This window comes from Erinaceus europaeus, chromosome 9 (genome assembly GCF_950295315.1).
Source record: "Erinaceus europaeus chromosome 9, mEriEur2.1, whole genome shotgun sequence".
Lineage (NCBI taxonomy): Eukaryota > Metazoa > Chordata > Mammalia > Eulipotyphla > Erinaceidae > Erinaceus > Erinaceus europaeus.
In genome coordinates this window covers 48,181,785-48,204,624 of record NC_080170.1, presented here as the reverse complement: position 1 = coordinate 48,204,624, position 22,840 = coordinate 48,181,785, and the positions used below count along the sequence as shown (strand labels likewise).

The following is a 22,840-nucleotide window of genomic DNA, read 5'->3' as shown; positions in this document are numbered from 1 at the left end:
ATTTCAAAAGCAATTCCAATGTTTTCTAGAAATGATGAATTTTAAGTTTTGGTGGCCGTCTGCACTTAACAAATTTCTTTTTATCTGGTGGGTTGAATAGAATAAAATCTATTCATGAAGAATGGCTGCAAGGACCTACAAGGCAGGGAAAAAGTGGTGTTCAACTGGTATAAACGTTTCAGTGATACAAAATAAGTACTTCGAGAAAGCAGTGCACAATATAGTGTTTATAGTTCAATAACTGTATTATATACTTAAATTTTTTTTGTTGAGGAAAGATCTCGTAATTGTGAAAGGGAAAAAGGGAGAGAAGAGCACTGAAGGCTTTTTATTCAGAATTGTCTTTTTAAAAGGTCTAAAGGCTATTCACATGGTGAGCATAAAGAGCTTTTCTATTGCCCTGTGGTTTCATGGGGTAGGTTTTTCCTAACTCTCTTGGATCTCCTGGGGTTTTATTGCCAAACCCACAAATCCTCTCCCTTTCTTTATGGAACCAGTCTACATTAAGTGAGTTACTGCTCTAGGTTATTATTATTGTTATTATTATTATTTAGCTCTGATGATGCAGATTTTGCTTATATGACTAAATTATCTGTCTGTGACCAGGAAGGAGGGTAGCTCTGTTTATGGTACTGAACAATGGGGCAAGTCCTCCAATGTTGTCTGTCTGATTTTAAAGGCCAAATACTAGTTCTGTTGGTTCAGAACTCAGAGACCTGGGGTGTTATTTACTGGACCATTAAAGTCCAACACCCTATAACTGAAATGGAAAGTTAGTTAATTCTGTTATCTTCAATGTGCCAACTACATGGCTCCCAACTACTTTAATTTCTAAGTCATTCTTGGGGCCAAAGCTAACACAAAAATGAAGCTACTCAGGAACAAAGATTCTGTTTGGAAGAAAAAAAACAAAACAAAACAAAGCAAAACAAGCCTGTGTGGTTCTACTTTATATATGCAGAGGACTAAATAGGTTTCACTGATTTAAAATTTTGTTTGTTTTTATTTTTCCATCATGACTTCACACCTGCCCAATTTCACTATTGCCAGAAGACACTTTTAAAGTTACTCTTATTTACAGATACAAGAAACAGAAGAGAGAGACAGAGAATGGAGAGAGACAGAGAGAGAGACTGAGACCAACCACATTCCTTCATAATCAATGAAACTTCTCCTTTGCATGGGCTCCCATGAGGTAGTAGGGCGCTCCAAACCCAGGCCCTTTGTATATGAGAAAGCATATGCTCTATGGGGTAAGTTATCTCCTGGCACCCAAAACTCTTTTAACATAAATTATGGACTTGTATCAGAAAAAAAAAAAAAAAGGACTGGTGATATGGTACATTTTTTTTCTGGATGTATTACAATGTGAATTTAAAATTTACACCTATTTCATATGTGATCCAAAGGTTTGTGTATTTTATATGTTTATGTAGACTGAGTAAACATAATTTAAAAAGCAAATCCCAAAATGCTTTTTTATCACAGAAAATGTGCAGATTTTCAACATGAAGAGAGCATTATGTCTTAGTTTCCCTGCTTCTGATTTGTATTACTTTAAAGTGTTTCTTCTCTATATAAAGTCTCCATTTCACCTCATGTTCCCCTAGAGTTTGAACCCGAGGTGAATTCATAATTTTGTGATTATGACATTGACCTGTTGCCATGGGAATGTCTATGATTTAAAAAACAGAATCATAACAATGGTGCTTTGTACTATGTAGCGTTTTTCATCTGCAGATGACAAAGTATTTTGCAAACAGCATCTCAATAATCCTAGCAACCTCCCAGCTAGGGTGTTTGCAGGAATTTTTCTTTCTCATAAATTGGAAGAGCTGAGAAATAGAAGTAGGACACTCTGCACAGTTATCGACTGTCAGCATATGAGCCTGGGCCAGGACTCAAATGTGTTCTAAGTAGAGACATGGGCACAAAAGAGTTCTTGTGGTATGGAATCACAGAAGTGTGATCTTTGGTACACACAGAGAAAGACCATTTCCATACTTGTGATAAGCATCAAACATATGTGATGAAGCTAACTATGTCTCCCAGTTACCCACAAGCTTCAAGGCGAGTCTTTGAATATTTTAAGGAAAGCATCCTTGAAAATCCAGAAGCCTTCTTAATTATGACTTAGTCATTATCTCTAAGAAAAGTCAGCTGAAATCAGCCAGGCTAGTTTAAATATTAACTGAGAATTCTTGGACAATTTTCTCCAGGAAACCATCCTAAACTAACAGAGAATGTTCAGCTGGATTAGCAGAGGCGGACTTTTCCTGCTTTGATTTTCATGGTTTCCTAATCTACACCAGATGTCAAATCCTGAAATCCAGAGTTCAGAACCATGAACTGTCATCTCTGGTGTTATCATAAACACCTTTTATGAAGCTGATTAAGTAGCACACCCGAACAGGATTTTAACAAAACATTTTCAAAAATGGAAAAATAAAATAAGAGACCCAGATAAGAACATACTTAAAAAATGTACCTTTAAACCATTTAACTTGAGGTGGAGGGACACCGGAGGTTTTACATTCCATAGCGGTTGTGTCCCCAGTGGCCACCAAGAGTTCACTTTGAACCACGATCAACTTTGGGGCTTCTGAAAAAACAAATATTCAGATAGTTAATGTCCAGCTTAGTGCCAACCATATGAGCCTTATTCTCATTTTATAAAATGAGTCAATTAAAAAAAAATCTACCTACCTATCTGTGCTTGAAGCTATTTTAGTATTCATAAGCAGAAAGAATTGTTATAATGTTTCATAAACAGAAAGAAATTTTATAATGCAGATGTCCATAGAGATGTATGATGAAAAGCTCATTTTTTAATTTTTATTTTTCTAATTTGTATTTATAAAATGGAAACACTGACAAGACCATAGGATAAGAGAGGTACATTTCCACACAACAGAATTCCGTATCCCATCCCCTAAAAGATTATTTATTAAAGCTTAAAAACCTCCCCAGAGCTCTGTCCCACTAGGGAAAGATAGAAACATGCTAGGAGTATGGATCGACCGGTTAACTCCCATGTCCGGTAGAGAAGCAATTACAGAAGCCAGACCTTCTACCTTCTGCACCCCATAATGATCCTGGGTCCATGCTCCCAGACGAATAAAGAATAGGAAAGCTTCCAATGGAGAGGATGGGATATGGAATTCTGGTGGTGGGAACTGTGTGGAATTGTACCCCTTTAATCCTATAGTCTTTTCTATCACTTTTTAATCAATAAATTAAAAAATAAATAAATAATGGAGGTTATTATACAAAAATAATTCTGACAAAATAAGAGACCAAAAAAGAAGTATGTAAGAAAAGTCTCAGAAAGCTGAACAAATCTTATAGAAATAATACTAAAGAAACAAAGAGGAAAATACAGCCATTTCACCTCTCCTTAGGAAACCCTCCTTAGGAGGTCACCATATTAATGCCCAACGTAGTGCCGACACCTGATCAGAAAAGCCTGGAACTCCTGGGCTCATGTGATTTCATGTCTAACCACAGAGAGGAGAAATAGATCAATAGATCGATAGATGGATTCATAGGAGGGAAGGACGGAGGGAGGGACTGAGGAAGGGAGGGAGGGAGGGAGGGAGAGGGAGAGGGAGAGGGAGAGAGAGAGAGAGAGAGAGAGAGAGGAAATAGAAAGTTGCCACCTAAGGCTGACATTTATACCTACAAAGGATAGTAGCTGCTCCCAGTTTCAATTCTAGTTGCCTTTCCTGCTAACTACAGATATTGTTTCCTTCCTTTGTTTTGTTTGCTACAGTCCCTTATTTAATACTTTCATGTACTCACATCCCCTTAACTGGGTATTTTAGGAGTTTTTAACTTCAGTGAGGTAGTTCTACACAAAACCAAGATTCAGCATCTCAATGAGCATATACTGATAATTCTTAGTTTGGTTTTCAAAAATCATAAATCAATGCAGAGCTTCCCCTCCATTATACTTGCTATCACTCAGCAGAAAGTAAGGAGCTACACTGGAGTCCAAAACACTCCTGCCTGTCTCCTATGGTTCTGCTTTGCATACGCTGTTTCCTCTGCCTGAAATTCTCCTCATCACTCTTCAAACTCTAGTTATTCATCAAGCCAGGGCTTCCATTCTGTCGCTTTTGAAAATCTTTCCAAAATTTCCAGTCAGAATTAATCTCCTCTGCTAACCTTCCACAGCACTTATCATGTCTGTCCCACTATGCTTCTTTATTCCATTTCCTCATATACATCCACTCCCATTATGAAAACTTAAAAAAAAAAAAAAACCATGGGTTTAACACACATAGTTTATCTAACACTCCACAATCTTTAACACAACTTTTTGCATACTTTGAATGGTTAATAAGTTAAATAAATGGGTGGGATATTTTGGCTTCTTTGTCTATGACCTAACATTCATCTGCAACGCACAATCTGCTTCAAGCTCTTTTCTACAGTCTCAACTCCCCATTCTTTTTCCACCTGAGTGTTATATGGATATTTTAAATTGCCATCTTCAAACCAGACCCTGTTTTCCCTTCAAAAATCATTCACTGCACACCTTCCACATCTCTTTCTTTTAAAATTTTATTTATTTATTTATTAATGAGAAAGATAGGAAGAGAAAGAACCAGACATCAGTCTGCTACATATGCTGCTGGGGACTGAACTCATGACCTCATGCTTGAGAGTCCAGTGCTGTATCCACTGCACTATTTCCTGGACCATACCTTTCCTCACTTCTATAAGTGAGAACACTTCACCTGCACTCAACCGTAATTCTCTAATTTTCAGAAAAGTATTTTTATGTTGTTTGGTATGCTACACACCCTATTTGATTGCTCTTGGAGCTGGTTATACTTGCCAATGTATCTGAGGGCAGAAATCTGTTTAGCAGTTCCTGCTGCATTACTTGCCAGACAACCATAGATCCCTTCATCTTTGGGAACAGCATTTTTTATTACCAAGGTACCCTCTGAGGACATCCTATACCTAGGGATAAAAGAAAAAAATTACTGTAAATCATGTACCAATAATATCAAGTCATTTCCTTTCAAGTAAGTTCAAATATTTCAGTCATGTTTTGGTAAAGATTGCAGAAATTATTAACACCATTAATTTATGAACCTATCATAATGACAATAATAGCGGTAACTATAGAAAACACAAAATAACAATTATAGCTAGATTTCTGTACCTGGCTAGGTGTCAGGGACCGCTTTAGAAGTTTGACATTTACTAGCATTTTAAATCTTCAGCTCAACACAATAACTTAAGTGCTATTATCATCTCAGATTTATAGATCAGCAAAAAAGTTATCTAACTTTCCCAAAGTCAGACTGTACCACGACAGTCTTGCCTGACGTGAATGGAAGCTAAACACTTCATCACGATGAAAACCTGAGCACGTGACAGTGAGTCCTTTGTGAGTCTAAGGACAGAATCAAGCTTTCCTACCTAAGCCCTCCTTCTCACACCAAACCCATCATAATGAAAATCCAATGTCTGAAAACTTCTTTGCTTATATTTCACACATTTATTTTTGCAAGACCATCACACATGTTAAAGCTACTGTTCTGTTCTTGGCCTATCCTTCTCAAGGTGTGCATGACCACACCCTGAGGTGATCTATTAGAACTACATAAGACTTTACCCCATAGAAAGTTCACTGTCTATATTTCTTTCATTTTTCAGAGCTTGGATCTCATGCATGGGAAATGTCAATGCTTCTAGGTTGTCAACTTTTCTCACTTAATAAAAACAAAGAACATGATACAAACCCAGTACCTGTGTGAGCCCACAATGAACATATCATTCATGGTCCAGGAAATCTTTGGTTTGGGGTAACCTGTTGCAGAACACATGATGGAGACCTCAGACCCAGCTGTAAAAGACTGATTCTTGGGCATCACAGTGACTCTGGGCTGTTCTGAAATGAGAAAAAAATGAACATTTGTAATGGCTTGCCTATTTACCTTGATTTTAAGTGCCCCTCCCTTAGAAAGTTGTAGGTTTCTCACTCCCATGCTTTTAACTGTCTTCCTCTCTGGGTGACCCCCATTAAGGATTTGACCTCATCAATGTAGGAGAAAAACCCAAAGTAATAAAAGCAGAGGAAGTCCATTCTTTGGGAGAGTACAATGAAGTTGATCCCTATGTCCTGTTTCTGGGTTTCTACTGGTTACCATGTGATCACCTGTGACTTTGCTTCTTTCTCTGACTACTGGTTTCTGCCTGCTAATCTGGAACTTGTTTTCAGGAAGAGTGGTTAAGTAGGATCTGCCGCCTCTTTCTATATACTAAATATGAGTTTGGAGTTGGGATTTATCCTCATACTGTGCCTTATTTGAACTGTTCTTTCTCTGCTTATGTAGTAGAGGATAAACTTGTTGAGGTAGAGACTGTGTCTTTCATCTTATTGCATATTTCATCATAATTACAGCATTTAAAAACCCCTTGCATGTTATGCAGTAACTTGCAAACAGCACTGAAAACTATTGAAGGAAAATAGGTCACCCCTAACTGAAACTTGGCTCTGAGAATTTTTATGGTTCCTAATGTCTCAAGATTCTGTTGTAACAGATATTGTAGCAGATGTTCTATTATAGATATTGATAATTTGTTTCATACTATGGACCTCAATTTAACTGAAAATATCAATTACTCAAAAGTTCCTACTGCAATATACTTAGGGCTGAAAAAAATGACTTAAAATTGAGTGATCAAATAAAGAACTATTTATCAAAAATAAAATTAAAATTCTCTAGAATCACTGAGATGTTGATCTAACTGGTCTAGTCAATGGCACATTTTATATATGTGTTGCTACAGAGTAAGTATTCATCTTCAAAAAAGGTACCATCCAAGAAATGTCAAATAATTTTAGTGTAAATATTTACTACTCAACACAGTAAATTAAAGTAAATTCAGCTCTATTCTTTAAAAGACATCATAACTTTGAACAAAATAGGTTAATTTATTCAATAATGTGGTTTTGCAAAATTATTTTGTCCCAGGTGCTGTGCTGACTTGTAAGGATATAAAGATTAGTCAAAAAGGTATGCTGGTTAAGCTTCCTACTTAACTTAAAAAACAAAAAATGAAACTGGGAAATTCAGCTACTCAGTTAGATCTGGATATATTTTCTATGATATATGTTTATAATCAGTGAGGCTACAAACTGTTAGTTTCACTAAGAAAAATTTATATAAGCATCCCTGACACTAGAATGTGGCAGTTACACCACTGAACAAACTTATTTAAGGGCAAAGTCACCAGCAGTTTGCAATCATCCCCCACCACTTGTGTTTTTAAAATCATGGTAGTTTTTGAAATTCATGTAGGATGGGTTTTCCTAGCCTGAGGAACTCATTGACAGCCTCAGTCTTCCATGAAACTTTGGTAACACACTCCAGGGAAGTATGTGAGATCAAGAATACATTAGTGGATTTTAGTGAGGTCTGAATTAACCTTAATAAACCTTGATAAACCTTAATAGCCTTGATAAAGATTGCCATAGGGACAGTAATTGTCCTTTAGTTGACATATGCTTTTTGCCAGTATATCTCTTGGCCAATTGTATACAGTGTTTCTTCTAGAGATTATCAAGGGGTGACAAGAATGCTGGTGCTGTCAGAATAGATTAGGAAATGCATCTTACTTTCTTTTGTGTAGTTATTTGAGTAGCCAGAGTAATTAAGGAAAGTGAAGTAGGGGTTATGAGATGAGACTGTCTAGGACTAAGTAATAAATACTAGATTAGACTATTTATGGTGCCGTTTTAAGGCCTTTCAACTTGCTTTCCGAGATTACTAGGTCTAAATCTAATCATAACAGACTATTGAGGCCAGACCCCACAAATCCAATACTGGTTTGAATACAACAAATGACCTCAACATTTTAACAAGTGGGAAAAAGTTTAAGCTCATCAGATAAAGTATTACAAAAACTGGAAAAGGGCAAAAGGCAGGTGCACTTGATCGGCTTTTATTAGCCAATACCAGGCCAACCCATCATCTGGGTCCCTAGTCAGGGGATCCTTGGATTCCCACATAGATATGATGGGTCTAGATCTCTAATAGAGCCCTCTCTCCACCATGACTGATCACATTCATTGGGAACATCAGCATAAGTCCTCTTGTGGCCTCTTCAGGACCTTGCCCTCACTGTAGAGTAGCAATGGTAGGGACTGTCTCATTCTCTGAAGGGAGGCTGGGTCATCCTGCTCTGCCATTTGAGGAAGACTGGTCCTGAAATGAGTGCAGCCTAGAATGCTCCCAGCTGTGACCACAGGCTATGAACTCAGACTGACAGGGACTAGGAGGGTATACAGGCTCCTCTGCTAAATGTGAATATATATATATATATATATATATATATATATATATATATATATATATATATAGGCCCTGGGTCAGATCGATTAGGTAAACAGTTAACTGTATTTATGTACTTTCTTCAAATTTGGGAGCTGCTCTCTACCCTAATCCAGCTTTCTAGCCCTATCCTCAACTCTTACTACATATTCCCAGACAATGTTTTTAGTTCACTTGCATGCTAGCTATCAAGAGCAAGCAAGAATTTCTATATCATGTGCTTCTAGGAACATACATAAAATAGACTTCTTAGCGTCTCTCCACCCTAAGATCCCTATTCTTATCTATTCTCTTTCTAAATTTTGGTTTCTGTTTATTGTTCAATTTTATTTTTTTCTTTGTATCTTACTGCCTTCATTCACCAAGTTGCAGAAACTACTATGATTCTATCCTGATTTCCCTGGGCAGACAGTCTCACTAATGTGTCAGAAATTCACCTCTCCAGAGCCCTACCTCACTAGGAAAAGTTAGAAATAGGCTGGTATGAATCCACCTACCAGAGCCCATATCCAGCTAAGAGGCAATTATAGAAGCCAGAATTCCCACCTTCTGCACCCCCAAAAGAATGCTGGTCCATGTCTCCAGAAGAGCAGCAATGTTATAGGAAGATGACCAAAGGGCTCTGAACTCCAATTTCATCAAGGCCCCAAGACTCAGAGATAGAAGACAAAAAAAAAAAGGCATTCAGAAGTAGCAATAGGTGTAGGTGTGACTTAGAAAGGAAAGGAAGGTAGGGCCATAGGAAAAAAAATGGATATATATATATATATATATATATATATGTTTGATATGTTGATTCTCTCAAAAGCCTAGACCAGGGAGAACAGAAGCAACCGGTAGCACAGCTATATACAAGACGCTGGGTATTATACAGCAAACCCTAACAACGGGACTTTTCAAAGTTAACCCAATTACCAAATAATGAGATGATAACCATCGCTAACCATTGTTTTCTTGAACCCTAAGACAGCAGGAACCTCACATTTCCACAATAGAGCCTATATTTCCCCCAGCTCTGGAACCTTAGGGTGGGGCCCACTTTCCTGCATGCCTCTCTCAATTCAAGTAAAATAATACTGCATCTGCGGACTGCAACCTAATCAATGCAACGAGTGCCACCACAACATGCTTCACTTCAGACTGTGTCCAGAGACTTCAGGTGTGGAATGACAACCCTTCAGCTTCATCACTTGGGTGAGACCTTTCCTTTCATAGTATACTCTAATTCCATTCCAGGTGTTCCACTCCCCAATAAAGTCCCCAAACCTAGATATAGTCCAGGTACCCTGAGACAGAGCATATGTTCACACGTGCCCATAAACCAGGGAAAATATATACCTGAAAGAAGAAGTACACAAGAGTCTGCAGAGAGTACCCCCCCAACACTTCATCTGCACTATTCCAGCCTTTATGTCCATGATTATTCAACAATTTGTTTGGTTTTGTATGTTAACTCTCTTTTCAGCCACCAGGTTCTGGATGCCAGCATGATGCTGACCAGACTTTCCTAGACTGATGACTCCACCAATGTGTCCTAGAGCTCCACTTCCCCAGAAACCCACCCTGCTAGGGAAAGAGAGAGGCAGACTGGGAGTATGGACCGACCAGTCAACGCCCAAGTTCAGCAGGGAAGCAATTACAGAAGCCAGACCTTCCACCTTCTGCAACCCACAATGACCTGGGTCCATGCTCCCAGAGGGATAGAGAATGGGAAAGCTATCAGGGGAGGGGATGGGATATGGAGATTGGGTTGTGGGAATTGTGTGGAGCTGTACCCCTCTTATCCTATGGTTTTGTTAATGTCTCCTTTCTTAAATAAATAAAAAAATATGTATATTATAGAAATAATAGTCAACCCATATCTGTGACCTGAGAAAATTACTGCAGTTTCCAATGGAGGGACTGGGACGCAAAACTCTGGTGGTAGGAACAGTGTGGACACACACACACACACACACACACACACACACACACACACACACACACACACACACACGTGATGACCATAAAGTTAAAGTCCCACCAAGAGAACATCAGGAAATGATGGAGAAATACACGTGTCTCTGGGGGTGGAGGATACAGACGGTCATCGGGTCAGGGGAAATCAATGAACACCGCTTTCTCTTTGGCATTTCTTGAATATCCACATTCATTCAGTCTCATCTCTCTCAAATAAGGTATTTTTTATAAGATATTTCTCAATTAAGTATCTCATAAATAAGATATTTCTCAAATAAGATACTTTTCATGTTTAGTTCATTTGACACAGGATTGCAGCAAGATTCGGCAGCTCCAGGATTTTTTGTAATGTCTTGCAAAGGAGTCTGCCAGAATTGGTCTGGCATCTCTCCCAGCAAAATCCCTCTGGTGGGCTTTGTTGCTCAGATATCAAAGTGAAAATAAATGTCAGTTACTCAAGCCAGGATGTAGAGAGCTAGTAGGTTATTTTTCAAATCAAGCCTGGATACAGGGTCATGAAATGAGTCTCTCTGCAAAATAAGGATGAGATGACATCATGACATAGAAGGTGAGAAAAGTACCGTTGTCCTGAAAAGAACATTTGTGCTGATAAGAAAATCATAAGGGGAAGGAACAGATGCACGGAAGCAAAACTGGATTTCTACCCAAACAAGTTGAGTTAAAGAAGGTCAAAGTGACTCAGCCTTTACTTGATGAAGTTAAATAAGAATGTAATAGGCTTTATCAGAATGACTACAACTGCTTAAATTGTAATTCCTAGAACATAAACTGCCACTTGTTTTAGTGGAGCAAAAACAAGGAATTCAAGAACCATAGCTTACCTATCAAAGCCCAGAGTCCAATTTAGGATTCGGAGAGAAGCAACCCATTTCTATTTGGCTTGCAAACTCATTTCAATATTAAAACAATCACAGCTTTGATCACTCTCATCACCATTATCATCACCAAAACCAACTATCAACATCATCCTCACAACAACTTGCTTTCCATTAGCCAAAGCAATGAGAACACTACTAGATACACATGCATTCTTTTGTTTTTTAATAGCAAAGCAAAATGAAAAAAAAGTTTTTCTACAATTTCTTCTTCTTTTTTTTTCTTGAAGCTGTAACAGAACTGGCACTCATCATTTTGCTCCCATGACTAAATCATGACTAGGAAACACAGTGTTGTCGGTCAAAGTTCAATCAGATGAAAAGAAACCTCTTTAAGGGTCCAAAAGTAAGGAATTGTTTAGAAAATATTTAATGCAGGAAACTGCACAGATGTAACCTAAGAAACCAAACCACAGTTAATAAGGAGCCTCAGAGATGAGCAATTGTTAACTCCTCTCACAGCAGGGCACAGCATTCATTATCAGAAGCTGGGGCGTGTGATAGGTCACCAATTAAAATCATGGTGGGATCTGGGATGGGACCAAGAGGTTCGTAAAGCATGTGGACACTGGTGTGCTGGTTTTCCTTTCTTCGCATAGCTTACAATTTATTCCTTTTCCATCTCTCATCTACCAGATCCAATTTGTAAAATGAGAAAGGATATAGTGGATCCCTGTCTTGCAATGTAGAGCAGGTAAAAAAAAAAAAGAGAAAGATCTGGAAGCAAACAAGTTATGTCTGGATACCTAGGCCCAGCCTGACTACCAGGAGATCAGAGGGCACTGTCTTTGTGCCCATATTCCAGAGAAGAGCCCTGAGCCATAGGAATCCAAATCAAAGGGAGATAGATCAACTGGAGAGTCATCCTAAAAAGACACCCTACTGGGGACTGCCAGCAGCACACACTTCATGATGCACTGGGTTCAAGTTCTAACACCACTTGGAAATGCCCCTAGATAGTGCCAGAGGGAGTCCTGTCTATAGAGTATTGCTGTGGTGTTTCTACTCTCTCTACATAATGGAAACAGAATAATGAGGTAAATGATCCAGGGGAATGTGCTGAGTTGTGGTATCATGCAAGTATGAAGTCCCAGAGCTATATTTAAAAATAAAGATACTGGGGATCGGGTGGTATTGCAGCGGGTTAAGTGCACATGGCGCAAAGCACAAGGACCAGCGTAAGGATCCTGGATCAAGCCCCCGGCTTCCCAACTGCAGGGGGGTTACTTCATAGGCAATGAAGCAGGTCTTCAGGTGTCTTTCTCTCTCCCTCTGTCTTCCCCTTCTCTCTCAATTTCTTTTATTATTATTATTTTTTAAATATTTATTTTATTTATTTATTCCCTTTTGTTGCCCTTGTTTTATTGTTGTAGTTATTATTGATGTCGTCGTTGTTGGATAGGACAGAGAGAAATGGAGAGAGGAGGGGAAGACAGAGAGGGGGAGAGAAAAACAGACACCTGCAGACCTGCTTCACCGCCTGTGAAGCGACTCCCCTGCAGGGGGGGATCCGGGGTTCGAACCGGGATTCTTAGGCCGGTCCTTGCGCTTTGCACCACCTGCGCTTAACCCGCTGCGCTACCGCCCGACTCCCCTCTCTCTCAATTTCTTTCTGTCCTATCCAACAACAACAACATCAATGACAACAAGAATAATGACAACAACAAGGGTAACAAACGAGGGCAACAAATATGAGAAAAATGGCCTCCAAGAGCAGTGGATTCGTGCAGGCACTGAGCCTCAGCAATAACCCTGGAGGCAACAGTAATAATAACAACAACAACAACAATAAAGATACCATGTCAGTACTAACCATGTCTATCTACTAGTTTTTTAATAAGTGAGACTTAGTTCTTTCTTTTTCAGAATGCCTTTGGCTATTCAGGGTATTTTGTATTTCCACAGAAATTCTGGATTTTTTTTTTTTGGTTGATTTCCGTGAAAGATGTTAATGGAATTTTGCTAAGGATTGCATTGAAGCTGTAGACTGCTATATTACAGTATCTATCAAAGGCTTATGCACAGTAAAAGAAATCTACATGATGATTTAAAGGAAGCTATTGAATGAGAGAAGATAACTGCAAATTATACACCTGACAAGGGACTAATATTCATATATACAAAAAAATAAAAACAATAAAGGAGATAACCTGGTTAAAAAATAGGTGTCAACTTAAACAGAAACTTCCCCAAAGAAAAGGAAGACATACAGATGGCCAGAATGTATGGAGAAAGATGGTGGTCATCTAAGAATGGGGAAATAAAATATCAAATCACAGTGTTTTATCATCTCACACCTCTTAGAATAACTACTGGGTTGTTGGGAAAGTCAAGGCGATTTTATGCACAGAAGAATATGTCATGACTTTTCTGATAACTCAACTATTATCAAAGAGACATAAAATAAGTGTTGTCAGAGATGTGGTGGAAATGGAATGAACCCTGGGCCAGGTGGTAGTGCACCCAATGAAGCACACATACTACAAATCTCAAGGGCCAGGGTTCAAGACCCCAGTTTCCACCTGCGGGGGGAAGTTTCCCGTGAGGTGAAGGAGTGTTGCAGATGTCTCTCTTAATCTCTCCCTATCTTCCCCTTTCCTCTTGATTTCTCTCAGTCTCTGTTCAATCAAAAACTATACTTCAGAGGTTCTTCCCAGTAATTTAAAAGAATTAAACACAGATTATATAATGCTACTACTAAAAACAAATAATCCTTTAGCATTCAATGTCTTAATATACTATTGATGGGTACGACTGAGAAAACTTTGCTTCAGTAAATTTGTTGAAAATAATAAATTGGGTAGATATTGTTCTTTTTTTCATACAACATTTATTGAGCTTCCTTATGTTTAAGACATTTTATATTCTCAAATATTTCACAGAATATATAGTATACAAAAGCATTGTGAAAGAAATCAGTGAATAAATCTCTTTTTGGTAGTTGGTTCACTGAAATAGGAAGGTGACTGTGAAGTGAGTGTTGTTATCATTTTACAGACAAAGAAACCAAGGTGTAAAATGGGTGAGTAATCCAGGGTGTCTAGTTTATCCCACAATAGGGATAAAACAGCTAAGAACAGTATCTGGCACCTAGAAATTACTAAGAAATTATTGCTTTTACCACCACTACTTTATTTTATGATAAAGTATGGCAACAAAGAGTAAAATAAGTGTGATAGTATTTAAAATACAGCATGCGAGGGAGATAGTATAATGCTCATGCAAATGACTTTCATGCCTAAGGTACCACCAGAAACTAGAGTTGAGCTCTGGTAACAAAACAAACCAATAAATAAATAAACATAGAGTGCACCTGTTTACCATTACATGAAATGTGCATGATTCTCACACCGCATATTCAGTATAGATTATACACCTTATTAATGTATTTATTTTATAGTATTTATTTTATATAACTTAATAGTAATCTGTATTATATCATATTTTGTAGGACTTATTTCCTATCATTTAATAGCTGTTCCTCGGTAGTCAAAAATTACTAGAAATTTCAAAAAAAAAAAAAAAAAAAGATAAACTAAGCATTTCCGAAACTTACTGATTCCAAATAAAGACATACTGATACCTATGTCATTGGAACGAGTTGAAAAAGACTTCTGATGATGTCATGAGCATATGTTTATGATACTATCAGCTTCACAGTGAATTAATTCTGTCTTGTGGGACAAACTTCATCAATCATCTTGAGAAATATTTCTGTTTTATTGCAATGTCCTCTCTGGTGAGCATGGACTAATTAGTGGCAGAAACCCATTCTTTCCTGACATCATAGAAGACAAATTAAAACTTCTGATGTTCACATAGAAATGGCACTAAGGAGAAAAGGAGTCTTGGCTGGCTGTTAAAAGCAACATGTGCTTAAGAAGGAAATGGTAGCTTAACTCTGAATATGCCATCATTAAGCAGGACACCTAGTCTCCAGTTTTAAACTCTCCTGGTGCATGACAGTGAAAAAGGACGTAAGTTGAGAGTAAAAAATTTTTGCAGACACCTATCATAGAGAGATGAGAAACTGTACTCATGTGTCAACTAATAACTATAGTGTAAACACCCCCCAATAAAATGAACGATAATAATAAAAAGAACTCCCCTTGTAAAGGGACAGCTAGTAGAACCAAGAGAGAGAGAAAAAAATTCCTAGATAAATAGGAAGATAGTCTTCAGCTTTAAATTCTTACTAAATGTCATCTACTTAATCTTTTACCTCTACCCAGGACAAGCATTTGTCAATTTCACAAAATTTTACAAAACTCATAATAGAATGTTTAAATCCTAGTGAACTTGTATATAACATACATAATATGTCACATTTTAAAAATACACCTCCAGATTTTTCATGTAGTAAAGATCAGATATTACTATAAAGTAAGGTTTTAAATATAAGTAATAATAGTAGACTGAAGACAGTTAACCTGCTTCAGTTCTACCACTTAATTGACTGATATTTCTGAAAACATACTAAGTACTAGCTTATTACAATATCCAAATATATCTCTTCATCTAAGATTTTTTGATGACCTAACATTAGGCAATGTCACACAAGAAAATGCAAAGTAACCAGTATTCAGCTATTGAACTTAATATTTCTGGAGCTCTTCTAAAAATCCTTTTTATTGGGGAGTTAAATGGTTTAAACTGTAATTGTTGAAACACAGGCACAATTTCTTATTTATTTATTTATTACTTTTATTTAGTTATTCCTTTTTGTTGTCCTTGTTGTTTTATTGTTGTAGTTATTGTTGTTGTTGTTATTGATGTCATTGTTGTTGGATAGGACAGAGAGAAATGGAGAGAGGAGGGGAAGACAGAGAGGGGGAGAGAAAGATAGACACCTGTAAGCCTGCTTCACCACCTGTGAAGCGACTCCCCTGCAGGTAGGGAGCGGGGAGCTTGAACCAGGATCTTTATGCCAGTCCTTGCGCTTTGCGCTATGTACGCTTGACCTGCTGCGCTACCACCCTATTCCCACTGGTAACTCCCTGTGACAGATGTCTGCAAATCACTCTCACCCCTACTTAGATCCTTTTTGACCATCATGCACCAAGACCCCAATGCCCTATCCATTCCCTCCCTCACCCCGCCTTTTCAGAGTCCTTTTCCTTATTGCAATACACCACACCTAGTACAAGTTTCATTCTGTCTCATCTTTCTCTTCTGTTTATTAGGTTCTGTAAGTGAAATCTTTCAGTATTTATCTTCTTTTTGCCTATCTCATTTAAAGTGGTTCTATTAAGTTCCATCCAAGATGATGCAAAAGAGATTACTTCATTTTTAATAGCTAGATAGTATTCCATTGTGTATATATACATACACAATATATAATATATATTAATTATTAATTACATATTAATTATATCAATATATTAAGTTCCATGCTATTTGATGCAAAAGAGATTACTTCATTTTTAACAACTAGGTAATATATATCAATCCCCTCTATCAAAAATTAGTTAACCATATTTGTGGGGGCTTATTTCTGGGCTCTAAATTCTATTCCACTAGTCTGTGTCTATCTTTGTTCCAATACTAGGCAGTTTTAATTATAATAGCCCTGTAGTATAATTTAAGGTGAGGAAGTGTGATGCTTCCATTCTTGTTCTTTTTTTCTCAAGATTGTTTTGATTATCCTAGATATTTTCTGGTTTTAGATAAACTTTTATAGCTTTTGTTCTATCCCCTTGAAGAAATTCAGTGGGACTTTGATAGGAATTGCATTAAATCTATATATGGTTCTGGATAGTATGGTCATTTTGATGATGTTAATTCTTCCAATTTCAAAGTATGATATATCTTTTCTTTGTAGCTCATTCTATATCCTTAGATAGTAATTGTTATTATCATTATATGTCTTTCACCTCCTTTATTATCTTCACTTCTAGAATGTTTTTGCTGCTACAATAAAAGGAACTTCACTAATTTCTGCATATCAGTTTTGTAGCCTAGGGCTGGGTGGAGAACACCAAGTTGAGAGCCTACATTACCATGCACAAGGATCTGGGTTCAAGCCTCGAGGACCCATCTGCAAGCAGGAAGCTTCACAACCGATGAAGTAAGGCTGCAGGTGTCTCTCTGTCTCCCTTCCTCTCTACTTACCCACCTCTCTCAATTTCATTCAGAGAAAAAAAAAATATATATATATATAGAGAGAGAGAGAGAAAAATGTAGCCTGCTACATTACTATACCGCTTATTAATTTCCAGTAGTTTTCTGCTGGATCCTTTTGGATTTTCTATGTATACTATCATATCATCTGCAAATACTGATAAGTTTTACTCCTCTTCTAATCTGAATACCTTTAACTACTTTCTTTTGCCTAACTGCTATCGCTAGAACTTATATGACTATGCTCATGCCTAGAGGTTTTAGTAGTATTTAGTATAGTTTAAATAGTGCATTTGAAAATACACATTAAACAAATTATCCCTTTGTATAATGTATACAAGTAATGAGTTTGATGGAAGAAATGAGATGTGATGTAACTTGTTAAGTACATTGATCTTTATAAAAAACAAAAGCATAAGAATTTTATTACAAAATTTACTTAAATGATATATATTAAAATAAAAAATCTTTCAATTTTCTTTATTTTAAAATGAACAAAATTGTTTTGGGCCTAGTTGTTCATTTATCAACCAACTGTTGTATATGTCTGACATGTTCTTTTTAAGAAAGATTATTTATTACATATGACAGAATTTCTCATGAAGCAGAGAGAGAGGCAAGCCAGAGTACCAGTTCTGTATATGCAGTGCTAGGGGATAAGCCAGGGACCTCAGACATGAAGCCTAATTCTAATTCTCTCTACCAGCTAAGATTCTGCTACCATTTTACATAATCTTATGTATAAATTCAGTGTTTAGGGAAAATGTTTGAATAAATGTTTTAAATCTAACTGACATTTTACTGCTGAATTAAAACAACACAATGAGATATTTCCCCCACACTTGTAAGAATAGCTCACATTAATAAATCAAGAGATGACAAGTACTGACACTGTTGGTGGGAAGGCAAACTGGTGTACTTCCTATGGAAAACATTATGTAGAGAGCCCTCAAACAAATGAAAATGGAAATATCTTACTATTAATACCAATTCTATGTACATATTCAACAGATATGAAAACACAAATTCAAAGGAACATATGAATGTCCATGTTCATAGCTGCATTATGCACAATAGATAGCCAAGTTGTGGAAGCAGCCTAAATGTCCATTAGCAGATGACTGGATAAAGATGTTGTGAGGGAGTTGGGCGGTGGCGCAAAGTGCAAGGACCAGCATAAGGATACCGGTTCAAGCCCCTGGTTCCCCACCTGCAGGGGAGTCACTTCACAAGAGGTGAAGCAGGTCTGCAGGTGTCTATCTTTCTCTCCCCCTCTCTGTCTTCCCCTCCTCTCTCCACTTCTCTCTGTCCTATCCAACAATAACAACATCAATAACCATAACAATGTTAAACAACAAGGGCAACAAAAGGGAAAATAAATAAATATAAAAACATTTTTTTAAAAAGATGTTGTGAAACATATAATCAATGGAATACTATTCTGCAATTATAAATGATATTGCATCTTTCAGGACAAAAATGGATGTAAGTTGGTTGATTATTCTTAGCAAAGTAAGAAAGGAAGTATAAGACCATTAACAATGCCTTGCTCATATATGGAATACAGAGAATTGAATGGCTTGCTCATATATGGAATACAGAGAATTGAATGGCTTGCTCATATATGGAATACAGAGAATTGAAACATGGGACTTGCAAAAAAGAAAGTGTAGTTAACTATAAGACTTTGTGAGAACTATGGTGGTTATTGTTGAAGGAGGGTACTTATAGAACTTTGGTGGTAGGTGCCATGTAGATATATTCCCATATATTCTTATAACATTGTGAAATATTATTAATCACTATTAAAAATGTTAAAAATAAAATTCACTAATAAACTGAAATTTTAAAAAGTTACATAATGATTGTCATAGAGCCTGCTGAGAATTTATATTATTAGATGTGTCATCTCCTGAGAGATGTCCACCTAATGATTTAGCTCATAACACTCACCACTGTCACTGGTCATCTCCATCAGGAACAACACAATGGGCCCCTCTGTGGGCCCCTCTAGGACCAATGTACATAAACAAGGTTAGGGAGTGTTCCATTCCTCAAAGGGAGGTTGGATAACATACTCTGCCTATCACCTGATTGATGATGGGTCCTGAAATTGCAGCAGCCTGGAATGTTCCTAGCTGTGACCAGGGAATGTGAACTCAGACCTACAGGGACGAAGAGGTTACATAGGCTCCAGTGCTGACTATGGGCCCCAGATCATATCGATGGGGTTTATAGTCAACAACATTTATATACTTCTCCCATATTTGGGGGCTACTCTCTTCCCTGATGCAGCTTTCTGGTTCTTTTTTCCAAATATGATATCATCCCCCCTAGAAAATAACTTAGGTCACCCGAATATTAGATGTTAGGCACAGGCAAAAACTTGTAAAGTCATGGGCCTTTTGAAATATACCTAAAATAGACCTACTAGCTTTTTCCAAAACGGAGACCCCCATATCTTCACCCACAATATTCTAGCCTTTAGGTTCATGATGTCAACAATTTTTTCTGCTATATATGTTAACTCCTTTTCAGCCACTAGGTTCCAGATGCTACCATGATGCCAAATGGACTTCCCTGGGCAGACAACCCCACCAATGTGTCCTGGAGCCTCACTTCTCCAGAGCTCTGCCCCACTAGGGGAAGAGAGAGAGAGAGAGCGAGAGAGAGCGAGAGCAAGAGAGAGAGAGAGAGAGGGGCTGGGAGTATGAATAGACCTGTCAACACCCATGTTCAGTGGGGAAGCAATTACAGAAGCTTTCTGCACCTTTTGCACCCCATAATGACCCTGAGTCCATGTTCCCAGAGTTCCAGAGAGAACAGGAAAGCTATCAGGGGAGGGAATGGGATACAGAGTTCTGGTGGTGACAATTATTTGGATTTGTACCCCGCTTACCCTATGGTATTGTCAGTGTTTCCATTTTATAAATAAAAATTTTTAAAAAGATACTGACATTGTTCACAAGTACATTATTTCCATTCCTGACTAGGGACGTAACTTCATCTCAAAGTGCTAACTTTTAAACATGAGCATGCAATATTTTACTAAGAATGATTTTAAATGAATGGATTTGATCATTTAACAATTCTTTAATTTCCACTCAGTTGAAATGGCAATAGCATATATTTTAACATTTTTAACTTTTCTCTTTCTTTCTTTATTTTTTTTAAAAAGATGAATCAAAGAATATTCACCACAGAAAAGATACAAAAGGCCAACAGACATATGAAACAAATGCTCCAAGTCATTAATTATCAGAGAAAAGCAAATAAAGACAACAGTGAGATACCACTTCATTCCTGTGAGAATGTCATACATCAGGAATGACAGCAACAACAAATGCTAGAGAGTTTGTGGGAACAAAAGAACCCTCCTGCACTGCTGGTGGGAATGTAAATTAGTCCAACCCCTAGGGAGAGTGGTCTGTAGAACCCTCACCAAGCTAGAAATGGACCTTCCTTACAGCAATTCCTCTCCTTGGGATATATCCTAAGGTGTCAAACATACCAATCCAAAAAGATATGTGTATACCTATGTTCACAGCAGCACAATTTACAATAGCCAAAACTTGGAAGCAACCCAGGGATCCAACAATAAATAAGTGGCTGAGAAAATTGTGGTACATATACACAATGGAATACTTCTCAGCTATTAAGAACAATGAATTCACCTTCTTCAACCTGTCTTGGATGGAGCTAGAAGGAATTATGTTAAGTGAGATAAGCCAGAAATAGAAAGATGTATGGGATCATTCTATTCATAAACAGAAGTTGAGAAAAAAGAACAGAAAGGGAAATGCAAAGCAGAACTGGACAGGATTTGGAGTATTACACAAAAGACTCAGGGGTGGGGAGGTGAAGAATAGATTTTAAGCTCATTTGTAGGGGTCTAGGCATAGGGAATATAGATCTATGGTGGTGGGAACTACGTTAATCTATATTCCTATTAATCTATTTAATTAATCAATATAAAATGTTTACTTATTTATTTTGGATAGTGACAGAAATTGAGGGGAGAGAGAGAGATGTCAGCAGTACTGCTTCACTGCTCGTGAGTCCCCTTCTCCTTGTTGGTGGGGGCTGGGGACTTGAACCTGGGTTGTTGTGCACTGTAATGTGTGCATTCTACCACCTGTGCCACTGCCCAGGCCTTTTCCCCCTGCTTTCTAGACAGTTTGCATATGTGGCCAGAAAGTCCTTTCAAAAAGGAAAGAATACAAATGCAATCCAACCAAACAAAAGTGAGATCAACCGTCTAGGGAAGATGTAAACCACTGAAATTCTGAAAATATGAAACTAAATGCACCATTGTTAATAGACATATAAACATTTAGCTACAAACTTTCCAAAATGGCAGAATTATTCCTAAATGGCAACTATTCAATGAACCATGATGATGTTTAATCTACATGGCACTTGTAATGTTTCCTAATATTTCCATTGTTGCCATTTCGACTTTACTTCTCTGGAAAAGATCAGAACTGTGCTGTGTAGCCACACAGAGCTGCATGCTTATGTAAATTCTGATTTAAGTTATTTAAAGCTCAATCAAACTCCAAAGCAAGTTCCTTAAGTGCACTAACCATATTTTAAGTGCTCTGTTGCCACAAAAAGCTAGTAGCGATGGGACATCTTGGATTAATAACACTTCCCTCAGTATATGAAAGTTCTCTTGGGCAGTGTTGAACTGCAGAGGTCTATTAAATCACAGAGAATGGGTCTTTCATTCATTGACTAACCAGTAGGTGGTGCATTGGCAACAAAATATAAAAAGACTGCAGTTTGGCACTTACATGTTGGAACTGCAAAAAAAAAAAAAAAAAAATCCACACCCAAATACCAATGTAGTTATGAAATTAGGTTAATAAGAGGAAAGCAATAATCTCAGAGATGTACACTGATAAACTTGGCCTCAATACTATTTTCTTGACAAAATCATAACAAGAAATATGCATCAAGAAATTTTTCTGAGGCCCTATGATTTTTATTGGTATTGTCAGTATAGTAACTTTTATTTGACATCTGTAAGATTGTGGTGTCTTGCAGCTTTTGACCAGGTTTATACAGTCTCAATTTTTCAATAGTGCAACTTGTGCAAGCAAGAAAAAAAAGAAAGAGGAACCAAATAAACAAAAATGTATTCCCTTCACTTGTTTTATAAACATTATAGGCAAAACAAAACTTACCCATATTATAGATAGGCGTCTATACACATGTCCCTATGTTTTTTTTACCTGTTTTGTTTGACTTGTGTTGATAATTTACTATTGAATCATTCTCAAGGAAGGTGATATCTAGCCAGACCCACTGTCAGCAAAAAACTGGGTTGAACCTAGGTTTATGCCAAAGTGACATCTGTCTTAGTTAAATTCCTTTTCGTGTGTGAGGTTGACTGAGTCTGATGTACAGAGCTTCTTACCTGATTCTCATCCATGGGCAAAGAAAGGGTGGGGTGGGGTAGCGCAGGTGGAATATTTCCCTTGACCACTCTATGAAATCTCCAGTTGA

At 37.5% G+C, this 22,840-nt stretch overlaps 1 protein-coding gene across 2 annotated transcripts in view; it reads right to left on the bottom strand.

Moving 5' to 3' along the window:
* Positions 1-22,840, bottom strand: part of HMCN1 (hemicentin 1) — a 453,341-nt gene that overhangs the window by 237,786 nt on the left and 192,715 nt on the right. For both annotated transcript variants that reach the window (XM_060197833.1, XM_060197834.1), the window contains exons 12-14: positions 5,767-5,908; positions 4,844-4,971; positions 2,489-2,602 (exon numbers count right to left, since the gene is read on the bottom strand). In XM_060197833.1, coding sequence (XP_060053816.1) covers positions 2,489-2,602; positions 4,844-4,971; positions 5,767-5,908 — 384 coding nt within the window. The remainder of the gene's footprint in view (positions 1-2,488; positions 2,603-4,843; positions 4,972-5,766; positions 5,909-22,840) is intronic.